This window comes from Montipora foliosa, chromosome 7 (genome assembly GCF_036669935.1).
Source record: "Montipora foliosa isolate CH-2021 chromosome 7, ASM3666993v2, whole genome shotgun sequence".
Taxonomy (NCBI): domain Eukaryota; kingdom Metazoa; phylum Cnidaria; class Anthozoa; order Scleractinia; family Acroporidae; genus Montipora; species Montipora foliosa.
This window is the reverse complement of record NC_090875.1, coordinates 13,935,299-13,950,298: the sequence shown is the minus strand read 5'-3', so window position 1 is coordinate 13,950,298 and position 15,000 is coordinate 13,935,299. Positions and strand designations below refer to the sequence as shown.

Here is a 15,000-nt window from a genome sequence, read left to right as displayed (position 1 = left end):
AGACTATTGCCTTCTGTTTTGTTATATCTGACTGACATAGGATTTACAATACCCTGGAGAGGTACTGCACAAAAATGCAATGTGTTAATATGAACTGTACCTTTTATCTCTGCCTTGACCCATTTTTCCTTTCCAAAAATTAATTTCCTCTGATTTCTTTGACAATAATTTCCTCAATCTTCTTGTTCCCTTCATGGTCATATCTCAAGGGTTAATTAAGACAAAGCAAATCAAATGATTAAAATTAAAATGAACATGCAGGTAAGGTAATTTCCACCTAGGTGGCATCTCTTAGCTAGAGGGTGTAATCATTGGAAGTACCATTTGGATATGAAGTACATGTACAGTGTAACATGCTTTGTAAGATGTAATTATGCTTGCTAGAAGTAGAGAATCATTATCTTAAACCAAGGTCATGAAATCATATTTTCAAAATGATATTTTAACACAATTCACCAAATTGCTATTTTAACTCTCAAAGAGGGATTAACAGCTCTTGCACTACTCTAACTCTGTCAATGAAAGCCAATTGTAAAGTCACAACTCTCTTTGAAATTCAGTAGCAGATAAAACCTTAAATTGCATAATATCAGCAATGTAACATCATGCTTTCAAAATAAAATTTTGACATCATTGACAAAAGTGCAAACGCTTTGTCCACTCAAAGATGGATAAAAAGCTTTGGCACAGCCCACTCAGAGATGGGCAGCCTGACTTTTGTCAATGAAAGCCAATTACATTGTACTGTTAAGTCAAACCTCTCTTGGAAACTCAGTTGGCAATATAATTGGCATATCCTAACCTCAATGAAATCATATGTGCAAAATGAAATTTGGACATCATTGACAAAAGTGCCATTTTGTCCACTCAAAGATGGATAACAAGCTTTGGCACAGCCCACTCAAGAGATGGGCAGCCTGACTTTTGTCAATGAAAGCCAATTATTGTTAAGTCAGAACTCTCTTTGAAACTCAGTGAGCAATATAATTTGCATAACCCAACCTCAAAGGAATCATACGTTCCAAATGAAATTTGGACATCATTGACAAAAGTGCCATTTTGTCCACTCAAAGATGGATAAACAGCTTTGGCACAGCCCACTCAGAGATGGGCAGCCTGACTTTTGTCAATGAAAGCCAATTATTGTTAAGTCAAACCTCTCTTGGAAAGTCAGTTGACAATATAATTGGCATAACCTAACCTCAATGAAATCATACTTTTAAAATAAAATTTTGACATCATTGACAAAAGTGCCATTTTGTCCACTCAAAGATGGATAAAAAGCTTTGGCACAGCCCACTCAGAGATGGGCAGCCTGACTTTTGTCAATGAAAGCCAATTACTGTTAAGTCACAACTCTCTTTGAAACTCAGTGAGCAATATAATTTGCATTTTTTATAACCTAACCACAACAAAATCATAATGTTCAAAATGAAATTTGGACATCATTGATAAAAGTGCCATTTTGTCCACTCAAAGATGGATAAACAGCTTCGGCAAAGCCCACTCCAAGATGGGCAGCCTGACTTTTGTCAATGAAAGCCAGTTATTGTTAAGTCAAACCTCTATTGGGAACTCAGTTGACAATATAATTGGCATAACCTAACCTCAATGAAATCATACTTTTAAAATAAAATTTTGACATCATTGACAAAAGTGCCATTTTGTCCACTCAAAGATGGATAAAAAGCTTTGGCACAGCCCACTCAGAGATGGGCAGCCTGACTTTTGTCAATGAAAGCCAATTGTTAAGTCACAACTCTCTTTGAAACTCTCTATATTTGTACAATTTGCATCATCCTTATGAATATATTCATGGATATTGAAAATTGTACAGCATTGACGAAAGTGTTATTTTGTTGTCTGGGAGATATATTATGCAGCTTTAGCACAGCCCACCCAAAGAAATTTGGGACTACATATACCACAATGAGAGAGAGAGGTGTATTTAATTACAGTAATTTCCAATACAGTTGACTCCTCATACAAGAATAATTATCATCCGGAAGTTGTCAGGCGAAAAAAAAAGGGGAAGAAAAACCAAAAAAGAAAGAGGATAAAGTTTGGATACCTAGGTTCTGAACTTGGTTAAATTTTAGCGAACATTAATTTTTGGACAGCAGAGAATTCCACTAACAATAGTCCATGACAGTTGTATGTGACATAGTTGAGGTAGAAATTGGTACAAATGAGTATTCATGTTTGCATCGGCTTCTGCGAGACGGTGAACATTGGTTCCCACCACGGTTTATTTCTGAAAGATTACTGTATTTGTGATTTTGTATAGCATAGACAAGGGAGCATCTATTTACCAACCTGGCACTTGTCAGAAAGCCTGCAAAATCCTCCCTCTGTTTCCTCAATTCTCTGTAGGTCTTTCTGACAGCGTCCTTTTATATAAACGCAAAAAGAAAATCACCATGGTTGGCTTTCTCGAAATGTCAGTCTTTTTAAGTGACACAGGACAATGTCCACCATACCTTTAAGTGAATGAGAGGTGCACAAGTCCCATAGATTCTAACCACTTTTGAAGGAAAATAGGGAGTGTTTTTTAGCTTCAAAGGCACGAGCCTCGAGGGAGGAATGTGAGAATGCCGCCCAGGAAATTTTGCAAATCTAGTTTCTCCTAAGTGGCATCTCCTGCATTAGCCTGGGAGCAAGCTCTCTTGCGGGGTGGGTGGCTCACCCCCCAAGAGAGCTTGCTCGCAGGCTACTCCTGCATTGAACATCATTTTTATCACACATCCTTTCGCATGAACTTAATATTCAGTATGGAGCTATTTCCTTGCCAGGGAATAAAAAATCCCTGATGAAGTGAGCCTCTGTCGCACGAAACGCTTAGGAGAATAAAAAGAGTCATACAAGTACTTGTTCGCAGAAATGCTACAAACTGGCTTAAAGGAACACACGTAGCTCTAAACCTCAACATATAAACTTTGCCGCTAAAGCACTAAGGTGATATCTTCGTTCACAATTCTTATGAAAATACATTAATTTCACAATCGCTGTAACTCTTACTCGGTAAGATTTTTCTCGGTACAGTACTGTAATCATAATGTAACAATAAACGTTCTTGGTAAAACTCATATATTGATTACAATGCATGCAGTAACAAGTTTTGAACGAAGAACTCTTTGGAGTTCACTTAATTTGACCGAGACTGAAAACAATAAGATTGCAGCAAACTACAATTCAGTACTTACGGAACAACTTGGATCAACCGACGTCGACGAGCGCTGTTTGGAACTGAAGAGACTCTTCTTCGCTTTTGATTTGCACATTGCGTCCAAACGATCGTTAAGCTTTTGGTTAACGGACCTCAGTTCAGCCAGCTCTTTCAAAACGGCTTCCATGGGACTTGGGGTCACTTTTTTGCTGTACTTGAGCATTGCTAGTACTTGGGCAACCTTCCCGTGAAACCATTTTATCTTTTGCCGAAACCGAAGGACTTCAAGGGAACGACCAAAGAGCGAAATAGCAAGATTCAAAAGGCGCGCAATTATAATTGACCTCGGTTCAAAAACGAGGCAATCATGCGCGGTAAGGACAAAATGGGAGAACGTTTCAAAGGTCGATAAACAGATCTTCATGTCGAAGAGTGAATGTGGAAGTTACAGTTTAAGCGAAGCAATATTGGTGTTCTTCAGATAGCGTTTCGAGAAGATTGTATCATTTTCATTTCGCGATTCATTGCCATAAATAGGAAGCATCAGAACATTGACAGTACAATGTATAATCGTGTGTCCTCTTTATTTGACTCCGATATATCTTTTTGCGGCCCAGTATTACTCCGTCTGTATCTTTGCATTTCAATTGAAACTTGGATAGATATTTGCGAGGCTTGTAGAAGGCTGCAAGTATTACAAATGATTTCATTCTCGGTAACCCGTGGGGAAGCCAGCCAGGACGGGACGCCGGACCTTTGCCAGTCCACATAATGCTAGTGATTCCTTCGTCCGGTTTTGACTAACTGCCCCTGGGTCTCCGATGTCAAAGGTTTTTAAAACAAAGATCAAGGAGACACTATAAAGTATAACTATATTATACCTTGTTGAAAATGTTAATGCTTGTAACTGACTTGTAATATATACGTGTGGGTGGTTTTTTAGGACGTTTTGGCTAATGTTTCGGTTAATTCTTAAGCCTTCATAAGTAGGGTTGATGTTTTAACGCGTGATTTAAAATAACGTTGCGCGAGCGGTATACGCGACCCTTTACATTTGAGGGTTATTGATTAGGAAGATGGGAGTAATTTTATCATATCATATACCCCTAGGCGTCACGTGGACTTGCTTCAAAGGCTTTTTCTCACTTCCAAGCTTGATAGCAAAATTTTTAAACTCAGTGAGGTTATTTCTGAATCGAATTTAATTTTGCGAGTCTTGGACGTATTTCAAGTTGGTGTTTCTGGTCTTGAAACATGTTCAAGATCACTTTTTTAGAATAAGTAAACCCCTGATTAAGAAAGGAATTAAGGCTTAAGTTTCTTAAGAAACTGTGATGCTGCGTCGTTGACCTTTAGAGCGTTTTCCCTTATCAACTCGTTTGATAAGCTAAATTTTCGTAGGTCCACAGAGAGGTTTTCGGATCCTAAGAGGTTTTGGGGTTTTGGGCTGAGTTCCAAACATGGCTGGTGTAATCCTGTAAGTACTAATAAAACTTATCGGTTGTTCTAATATTTAGCGCTTTCCTTGCTTCCAACTATACCGTGATTAAGTGAGATGTATGATGCTGTATGAAGTTTTTCATCCGTAGCCTTCATTCGGTTCCCTTCGTTTTCGGAAGATATTTATAAAACAGGCCGTATGTATGCACCATGTATATATATTTATCTTTCCCGAGAATTTCCGAGGTTGTCCAGGCTTCTTTTGATGAAAAATTGATGTATTTGCATGATGCAAAACAATTGTCGAGGTATTGTTTAGAGCGCAAATTCAGTAGTAAACATGTACGCTGAACTGGCGCCATTTCATTTTGCCGAAAGAGGAAAAGCCCCTTGGAAAAAAATCTCGATTTTCTGAGCGAATCCGTTTTGCGGAAACACGAATGAAACACCCGTATGCGTTTCAGTCAGCGGAAATGCTGCGGAAACGCGAAACATTATGATCGTTTTTCTCTATCGAGTTTCCCGTTGTATCCGCCCTGCGGAAACATAACGGAAAGTTGATGTATCGTGTTTCCGTCATTTTTCCGAATTTCGGAAACGCCTTATTTCACCCTGTGTTGCCTACTTAAAGTGAGGGACGTGTTCGTAGTGGTTATAGTGGTTCGTACTGGTTATGGAAAAAAGTTCTATCTTTTAAATTTGGAATTTGCCTATAATTTTTCGGCGCTATGATAAATTTGATAATTTGATAAATTTTAATCCAATCCTTTCTCACATCTGTTTGAACTTCAGTGAAGATTTTTTGCCCTTTCCGTATATACACTGAAACAGCATTTACAAACGCGGCAATTTTGGATGGCTATATTTACAACTCTCATTGAAGTTTAGACGCTAGCCACGAAATAGGTTCGTATTGCCGTTTATTTCAGATCATGTTCGTTGACACCTCTCGTTGATTCTATTGGCTGGTTATTTAACACAATGCAAATGACGACATGTCACATTCCAAGGGGCGGAATTTGAAAAGGGGTGGCTTGCATGCAGGCTCGTCTTTCCCGCCCCAATCCTCTTGCGGCTTCGCCGCTTTCAGGACGCTTACAGAAGAGCCTGATCGCAGGCTACTAAGAGCCTCAATTGACAAGTAAGATTTTCTGACAATCTATTTTAAGTCTCACTTCTAGGAGTCAATTGGTTAAAGGGGACATTTGAATGCCATTTAACAAATTACACCCGGTCTCTCGCGTGAGTTTGAACACACGTATGAAAATGTTTTCTACATGGTATCGCCCCCGAAGTTCGGCAGCTTTGGACATTTCAAACGCAAATTGAGAATGACCTTCTTCTAAAAATCTTAAGAACACAGGAGATGAATGTTGACTTGTGCTTCATTGCTCTTTCTAAGTATATGACTCTTTTCCAAATGTTTTTCTCCAATCCTTTTCCCTCTCGTACATCAGGATTTTGTTTCTGTTATGTTGTCATAACTGATTAAATTAAATTAATTTTTCTATTCTGTGAATTAATTTTGAAGTGTTATGTGTCTTCTTTTATAGAAAGAGCTGTATAGTAAGTAATGTTTAAAAAACGAGCAGCACTGTTTTATCGGGGTTTAAAAACATGAGGTATCCGAGTGTTATTAGGGAGCTTAAGCATGCGCGTCTTTGAGACGCGGACGGCAACCAGAATTGAGTTGTTTTCCCTTTTAACTTGTCTTCACACAGCCACATTTACATTGCCAAGTATCTTTTCTCCATTAGAGATGATTTGTGTAAAAATATGGGAGACACCACTGTCCTGGCACTCGAAATGGTCTCTTTAGGTTGTAGTCCCCGTCTCAAAAGCGCGCGTGCTTAAGCTCCCTATTAGACCCAATGAAACACTGCTGGGGGCTAGTACTTCGTGTTTTTCAGGCTTCTCAACGCAATAGAAATTTACGCTCATCACTGCGAGGCAACATGGTTTCATTTGATCAACTTCTCATTTGCATGTAGATTAACATTTAGAATTTATATACAGAAAGTATCCCAAACATAAAAAAAAGCTAACCTTAGGCCTAGAAACTTTTCTTTAGTCCTAATTAGGCCTAAGGTTAGCTTTTATGAATGTTTGGGACACTTTCTGTATAGATATTCTAAATCTTAATCTAAATGCAAATGAAGTTGGCTTGACACGAAGTACTAGCCCTGCTGGGAGTTTTATTTCGGCTTCAAAATCATTCCACAAAAAGCGTGTCTCTTGGAAGTGTGAACAAAGGTTCAGATTGTGAAGGGAAGATATTAGCATACAAGAAAAACAAGCTATGCCTTATAAGTATTCTTTATATAAAGAATACTAACGAGGAGTGTTTTCTTGGGATATAAAGCTCATGCACGTGACGTTTTATCTGTGTTTTGATAGGCTGTTAGGCTCATGAATTATTAATTGCCCCCGCAAACCCGATGAGGCAACCTAGAATCCCCCGCGTAAAAAGGAATAAAAAGGAAAAATGTGTAAATTAATTCGTAAATTGTCTGTAAATTGGTAGATATTGTATGTGGGAAAGAAATCTCCATTTGCTCAACCGAGTGCGCAGTGTGGTATCGGTATTGCGTAACAGGGCGCGCAAGGTGGTATCGGTATTGTTCAACGAGTTCGCGAGGTGTTCTGGGTAACTTGAGTCCCGAGGCAGAAAGTCACAAGGACCATCGATAACGAAGGTTCAGCATAGCAATTGAAGGTGAGTAATTTTTGAATATTTACAGCGATTCCTTTTACTTTGAAAATAAAAGATTACAGTATGTGATAGAAAATCGTATTGCCTGGGTCAGAAATCCATTTTCCAGGCACAAGTAGGGAGTTTAAGATCTTCGACGCGACGGCAACGAAGACGTCACAAATGTTACATATTCAATGAGCAAAAACAATAGCTTTGCACGCTCTGCACGTGCATTTTTCAATTTTGTACATTTTTTTCACGTTTTCGGCAAATCTGCGACGTGAAATGACCAGTTCTCAAGTTTTACGGAGAACATGAACAAAAGGCGGCGAATTTGAATTTTCTGTCGTAGCTTCAACACCGCACCTCCTAATTCAGTTCCTGGAAAGTTGCGCTAGTTTTTAGAAGTTAGGCAAACCGACATAATGAAGAAAAAGATTAATTCTCGGTTTTCACATGACGTCACGACCGCCATGTTGGTGCCCAAAACAAAGAAAAGGCGGCCATGTTGGTGCCCCGACCAAATTCTCCGGGATTTTAACTCTATCATTATGCAAACGCTTTCTTTTGTTTTCGTTGAAAAACATGGCTGTTTATCACGTGAGTGAAAACCAGCAATAAACTTGAACTTGCAATTTCAAAGCGAATCTAAGTGCGAAGTTTTTGTTGTGGTAATTAGTTCTACTTTACATATGAATGAAAACTAATTTTCAAAAGAAAAACTTGGCACTTAGACTCTCTTTGAAGAGGGCGCAGACATGAACTCGGAAATGGCCTTTTAGGGATATATCTTGTCTTTCACAACAGATGATTTGTCGTTGTTGTTTTAAAGATCCTTAGTCACTATTATTGTTGTGGTTGTGTTAAGATCTTCGTCTCTATTTTGCGACAATCTTTTTCTCACCGCTTGGGGTTTTACTCAAATGAAAGCACACTCCAAATTGACCACTTTTACATTGTGTATTCTTCTTTAAGGCGGCCATCCGTACACAATTCAATTAATTTATATACAATTTTTTTACCATGTTCTTTGCCGCAAAGTAAAACAGAGAATTATGTAATTTCTCCATACAGCGTTAACCACTTATCAGGAAGCATAATTAACCTCTATCTTGAAATGAACTACAATCTTGGACATATTAAAATGAAACGGAAATGCGCGTGAAGGCCGAAACGCACACTTTTCCCATCATTTGATTTGGAGGAGGGGATAGGGGTGGGCTCAATTTTCCATTTAATCTGTCCAAGATTATAGATAAAATGTATAGATTTCCACAAATTTGCTAGTCCTTCTAAGTCGCCAGAGGAAGCATGAGGACTAGTTGGCCAAGGCCGTAGTGTAAAATGCTTTTCCGGGTGGTTAAGAAACTAATTATAATAGAAAAAGATTGAAATCTAGATTCCTTTCAATATGGAGGATTTGTTTGAAATGAAATCTCAAGTCATTAATAATTCTTGAGGCATGTTGTTGTTGTCTCTGTTGTTTCACAGTTTAAAATTTTGATCCAGTCCAAGGACAAGAAAAAAATTGACATAGTCAAGACCAAATATATTGGTTTGACTGAACACCTAATTAATTACTTAATTAATTATGAGATTTTATTGTATTGTTTTAAGTTGATTGAGGCTAAATCACTGCACTTAGCTCACCTCTTTTAAGATTAAGCTGAAAATATTTTTTTCCACTCACGTGATAGCTAGTAATCTTTTATGTCATTGATTATAAGATGCAAAACTCTGTTGAACCTAACAAGAAAGTTTTGCAAAACTTACATTTGTATTCTATCAAATTATATGTTGAGCGGAGAAGATATGGTAGATAAAATTTTGAAATTTTCTTTGACTATGCCACATTTTCATCAGAGAACTTGACAATTCCTCTTTTCTGGGACATCCAGGAGCAAAAGCAGCTGATATATGGCTCTGTATCAAAGAACTTACTTAAGGCAAGCACTTGCTGTACTGGAATTTTAAGTCCTTTTTTGATAGGAATCGCAAAGACACCGACAGGAGAGATGCAAGCAGACTAAACATACAACAATCAGTGTTAGCCTAACGTTTCATGTTTCAATGACGTGTCAAACAAAGTTCACTCACTTGCCATTATATATATAATTACTGATTATAGTTTACTTTCCTCACCAAACTTCCATAGTTTGATAGAAGTACATTTGATGCCTTAGCACTGTTTTAGAGGGTAAAGGTATCAAGTAATGATTTTAGTGCAGTTTTGATTTGAACAAAACTGAAGAAAAAATCGCGACAATGCCATTTAACACGCCAGTCATTTCGCCACGAGTCAATTCGCCACTAAGTATTTTCGTTCCTTGAGCGCACAGGTTGTAAGAGCTTAATAATATTCCGGTGACGATATGGTTCATGACGCTTCTTCTTAGTGGCGAGTTCAGCGCGGCCGCCGGTAAATAGAATTCCTTCACGCAGGATTATAATCTTAATTATCATGGAAGATATCACGCTCTCTAAGAAAAAAGTAGTTGATTTAGATAACTTTATGTGCTGCTGCGGAATAAGCACATCATGTTGAGGAGATATCTAAAAACAAAATTGAATGAAGAGTTTTCTCAAACATTTCAGCAAAATCTTCTGAAATCAGGCACACCTGATAAGATGAAGGCTTCTTCTCCAATACTAGTTCACCAGCGTCTCGTTTCACTGTGGCTTGTGGTCCTTCAATCAGGTCATAGGAACTTAGACTCTCTCTTGTCTTGGCTGTCCTCCTTCCCGATCTAAAGGAGTGAACGACTTCGAGCCATCTTTCTTCGTCGGTGCTTAAATTCAGTATTTTAGCGCTGTCCAGATGCTGCTTAGTGACCTGAAAGACCAAGATGGCAGGCTTAGCTGTGGTGCTTTGCGCCCAGTTCAAGGCTTCATCCATATTCTTGGTCAAATAAAACCCTGATCCACAACTGAAGTCACGGTTCTGTCTACCAGCGCACAAATCAATTCCCTGAAGTAAAATTTCAACTGCACTGTGATGGTCTGTGCCATGAAACAGGGTAGTGCTGTGTTCGCTTTGGGAGAGAAAACCATTTAGTGCAGATTGAACGTCTGATGAGGCGCGCGATTCCTTCGTGACAAAGTTCATGATGTTGACTTCGCACGGGTTCAAGTCACTTTCATTTTCTTCGTAGCACGTATTCGGGAGCTGAAACCATGAATTCGTCAAATTGCTCTGAAAAGGAAACTGCAAAACTTGGGGAGAGAGAAACGGATTGTACTTCAATTCATCTTGAATAAAAATCTCTGCCCACTCGCACGCTTCGATGTGATTTTGTGTATTCCCTTTCGACGAGCGCTCCATGATTGTTTCAACGGCTGTACTCAATGGGTCAAAACCGATAGAATCAAGTAGGTCTATCGTGAGAGAGGCTTTATTCTCTGAGCTTACTGACCTGATGTTATTCTGAAGGAAGATATTGATCCAGTCGCCAAGCGAACGATGAAGTAAGTGATCTTCTGGTATAGCTTCAAGACGATCGAGGAAGTCCAATTTGAGTCCAAGAAGGGCATTCAATCGAAATGTTCGGCGACGGAACAGAGCAAGGTCTTCGTCGATCATTTCAAACCCTGACTTTTCTTTTTCTTCAAGGACTTTGGTTGAATCTTCTTCAAAAGATTTCGCGTGGAAAGGGCTCCTTTGTCTCAACTCGTGTTCATGGTAATACTCTTTGATAATGAAATCTCTGTATCTCTTAATGGTTTCTAGCGCGTTGTAAATAGCGAGTTCGAAGTCGTGAAGACTTGAATACTTCTCGTAGTCCTCCTCTCTTGTCAGCTCTATTCTCCGAAGCCAGAGTTTAAAGATGAACGAAGAAAGTTCGATTTTCGCCAGTTCTGAATACATCGGCGGCACCAGTTTCACAGGAACCAATATTTCAACCTCTTCCGGATCCATTGTGCCATCGTCTTGGGATTGTGTTTGTTCTTGTCGCTTTTTGAATTTTTTAGCCTTTTCTTGTAGAAACGCTTTCATTAAAGACTTCGCCCTTTTTTGAGCTTCCAATAGGCCGATTTCCTCACGAAGCTTTCTGTCTTTCGACGCGAAGGGTTTCAAATCGTTAAGAGCGTAATCGACGAGTAAAGGGCCTCGTTCCTCTGCGAACGGTTCATCGTTTCTACCAAACTCAAATGGCATTTGCTTGGACTTCACGTTGGGCAGTGAAATACTTGGATTTGACTGCATTGAGAGGAAAAGAGAAGTCGAACCAGATGCCATCAGGTGGTATAGAAAAATAAAACTAATAAATTTTGAAGCGTACGAGATTGATACTGGAGCTAACACTCCATGATCGTCGAGCAAAATTTCTGACGAAGATAGCTAGGGCAGTTTCATCACCATGACTAAGATTTTACCGTCCAATCAAATGCGAAAGGTTAATACCACTCCCAAGATTATTCCACTTGAATGTAAGGAGAATCTCATTTCACTTTCCTATTTTTTTTGGATATTTTCTTTTGGCATCTCGTGATCAAATGTTGACTTCATAGAAACCAAGCAGTGGAGCTTTTTTAACCAATAAGGTTCGAGGACATCACCCGACAACGTTAAGACTATTACCACTCCCAAAACTGTTGCACTTTGCACTTGAACGTAAGGAGAATCTCATTTTACTTCCCTATTTTTGGGATATTTTCTTAAAGCATCTAGTGATCAAGTCTTCATTTCTTAGAAACCAAACAGGAGAGCTGTTCTAACCAATAAGGTTCGGGTACGCCGCCTGTCAACGCATGCTATCCGCGTGAGGGTTATAAAATTAATATCAACATTTCCTAGAATCAACAATAGTCGAACCGGAATTTCTATGACCGGCTTTATTTCTGAGGGGAATGTCATGGACTGCGGAAGTCAGGCAGACCCTTCGAGAAAGATGATGGTTATTTTACCCTGGGGTTTCTTTTGTGATAAGCTTGTTGAGGTATAATGAGGGTACATGATAGCTTGTTTCCTGCTCTTTTTTGTCGCTACTTTTCTTGTTTTCGAGACTTAAAACGTTGGTGGTCTCAAATGTGGAATTCATGTGGACTATGAGTCGTTAAGGCCGAAGACTTTGCACACCAAAGGGATGGTTTTGAACCAGTCTAGATCGAAAAGAACGTGTGTAAAAAATTGTTCGACGGTGCATTATAAGACAGTGGAATTGACATTGGAAAAAGCGACGTAAACATTTCCTGACTTCGTGAAAGTCGCCCATCATACCAAAATCTGCATTGGACGATTGGGCATTAAATCTCTGATCTTCATGTAGTTTAGTTTTCATGTAGTCTACTGTTTTGAGTTCTTTCAATGGAAATGAAAGATTGACGCACAGTAATAAAATCTAATGAGTTTGGCACTTATTCTTTGAACTGTGTTTGGTTGGAACTGAAAAACATCCAATTCTAAATGAACTAGTGATGGAAAGCAAAGATTTTGCACTCGGTATACCAACGAAAACTACCTTGTTTGTAACAAACCACACTTTCTCTAGGATTTGCTAAAATGCACAAATTAACAACACCAAAGGCTCTTGTCAGCTAGATTTATATGCAATATTAGATTCTTAGTTTACCATTGTCAAAATAAGGATGCCATATATTTTATAAGAGATAAAGGAATAATTCTTGTAGTTTAACTTGTAAAAAATTAATAGGGAAAGATTTTAAGAAGCGACGTTAATGTAGACCACTGCATAAAGGCTTCTGTTGAACAGCTCGGCACATTCGAAGCTACGTACACAGAGTTGATAGGAGCCTTCTTTTGGAGTTGGATAATTTTCAAAACTTTTTCTACCATACGTGGCCACAGGCCCTTCAATAAAGTCGTACCCTGACAAAGTTTTGAGAAATTTTTTGGAAGGTTTCGCACTTCGAAATGCTCTGACCAGCTCTTTCCATTCCCTCTTCTTGTCATTACCCGTCAAATTGTAGCCTTTTTCGTCGTCATCCCCACGCAGTTCAGACTTCCTCACTTGAAAGACAAATACAGCGGAATCCTGATAAGTGAATTTGGAAGCTGCCCAGCACGTTGCTTCAAAACTGTCTTTGAAGACGTAGAAGCCATCGCCGTGACTAAATTCCTGTCCTCTTCCTCCTTTCTTCAAGTCAATACCGTCTATGATTGCTTCAGCGCTCTTATGATTTGTTCCGTGAAACAGAATTTCAAACTTGTCATCCTCCCAACTTAACTTCAGCTCATCCAGTTTTAACTGGTTAACTATAGTAGAGCGATTCCAAGATGTTCTCGCTTCCTTCTCGATGTTTATGGCCTTTACTGTCTGATTTCGCGTTCTTTCATCACCGGGTAGATCAAACCACTCATTAACGACGCTCTCGTGATGTGGAAAACGGCAACATTTGAAGAATTAATCGTAAATGCACTGAAGCACAGGTAAAACGGAAGATTTTTCGATAAGAGAAGAAGCCAGTTCGCCAAATGTTAATTTCCAGCCATTTGGAAATGACAACGAGAACCTCTTCTGCTGGCGAGAAGTCACTTGTATTCAACTGATCTGGTAAAAAGCAAAATATTTCATTTTCGGAGTCTAAATTCGATACATACATTGCTTTATGTTCTGCGAAGGCGGCGTAGTCCAGACGTATACGATTCTCAGAATTAGGAAGGTGGAGTTCTAGGAATATGTTATCTAAGGCGTTTTGGAGAATTCAACATATGATCAGCGCAAATGAGCCCCATATAGCATTGGTAAGCCTAACTTATAAAGCCAATAATATGACAACTTTTCTTCCAATTTCTCCAGTGACCTCCAATTCCTTTTAAACCAAGTCCACCCGGGGAATATCTCATTCGCAGTTTTTGTCATTTATTCTACAATTCAATCATGCTTTCAAATTCTCCCATATAGTGATTTTATGTTTTGTTTTTAACTTCTTTGTTACGCTTTTCGTTCATTGGCTGATTTAAAAGAGGTCACCTTGTGTCAAAAACCGCAGAATTGATATAAGCCGGCTAGGCGTGCTGGAGACGAACAAATTTGTAAGGTGGATAACGAAATATCTTTTTGAGGACAAGAAATAAATGCTTTTTAACGATACTTTCCCTTAAAAAGATCTTTAATGGCATATTTTGGATCGTATTTGACTATAAGAGTTTAGCTCCGTACACTCAATATCGAAGACTGTCATGATCTTTGAGCTTGCCAAAATGGATACCTCGTAGTTCAAATGTTTTCTTGCTTTAAAATTTCTCAAACAAGTTCAATTTTGTTTTCTGTCTCTAATATTCACTATCATAATCTGAAACAAAGAAAAACAAACCAAAATTGACGTAGTTTGAAATTTTTTTAACGAAATAGAAAATCGAACCCTATCAGATATATTGCTATGTTATGCTCCCGCAAGAGCCAAATCCCATGCAGATTCCCTTGTTGTGTACCACTCAGGGGTCTCTAACTGCCAGTATTTTTACCATGCATTTGAGGTCGGCAAAATGAATACCGTTACTACTGGGGACGAGCTGTGTACGGTCGGGATAGGAGTGTCACCCACCCTTGCCATAAGAATTGCAGAAGCCAATCGGCAAAAGGAGCCTTCGAGTTGCCTTCGACCGCCTGACAGCGGTCGGTCTCTTTTGTATAATCCTATTAAAATTTTTGATCAAGACAATAATTACAATCAAATTTTTTAAAAGAACGTTTATTTAGAGCATAGAAAAGATTCCCATCAACATACTTTGTCCCTT

The 15,000-nt window shown here is 38.8% G+C and overlaps 1 protein-coding gene and 1 long non-coding RNA gene across 2 annotated transcripts in view; both read right to left on the bottom strand.

Moving 5' to 3' along the window:
• The window catches only part of LOC138010418 (uncharacterized), a 6,269-nt gene extending 2,820 nt beyond the window's left edge, over positions 1-3,449 (bottom strand). The window contains exons 1-3 of the long non-coding RNA XR_011124469.1: positions 3,204-3,449; positions 2,317-2,390; positions 101-203 (exon numbers count right to left, since the gene is read on the bottom strand). This is a non-coding gene — a long non-coding RNA (uncharacterized lncRNA). The remainder of the gene's footprint in view (positions 1-100; positions 204-2,316; positions 2,391-3,203) is intronic.
• Positions 3,450-8,242: 4,793 nt separating this feature from the next.
• Positions 8,243-11,726, bottom strand: LOC138010654 (uncharacterized). The gene has a single exon (XM_068857627.1). It carries the CDS (start codon positions 11,536-11,538, stop codon positions 9,838-9,840), a length of 1,701 nt encoding a protein of 566 aa, XP_068713728.1. The 5' UTR covers positions 11,539-11,726; the 3' UTR covers positions 8,243-9,837.
• Between the last annotated feature and the right edge of the window lie 3,274 nt (positions 11,727-15,000).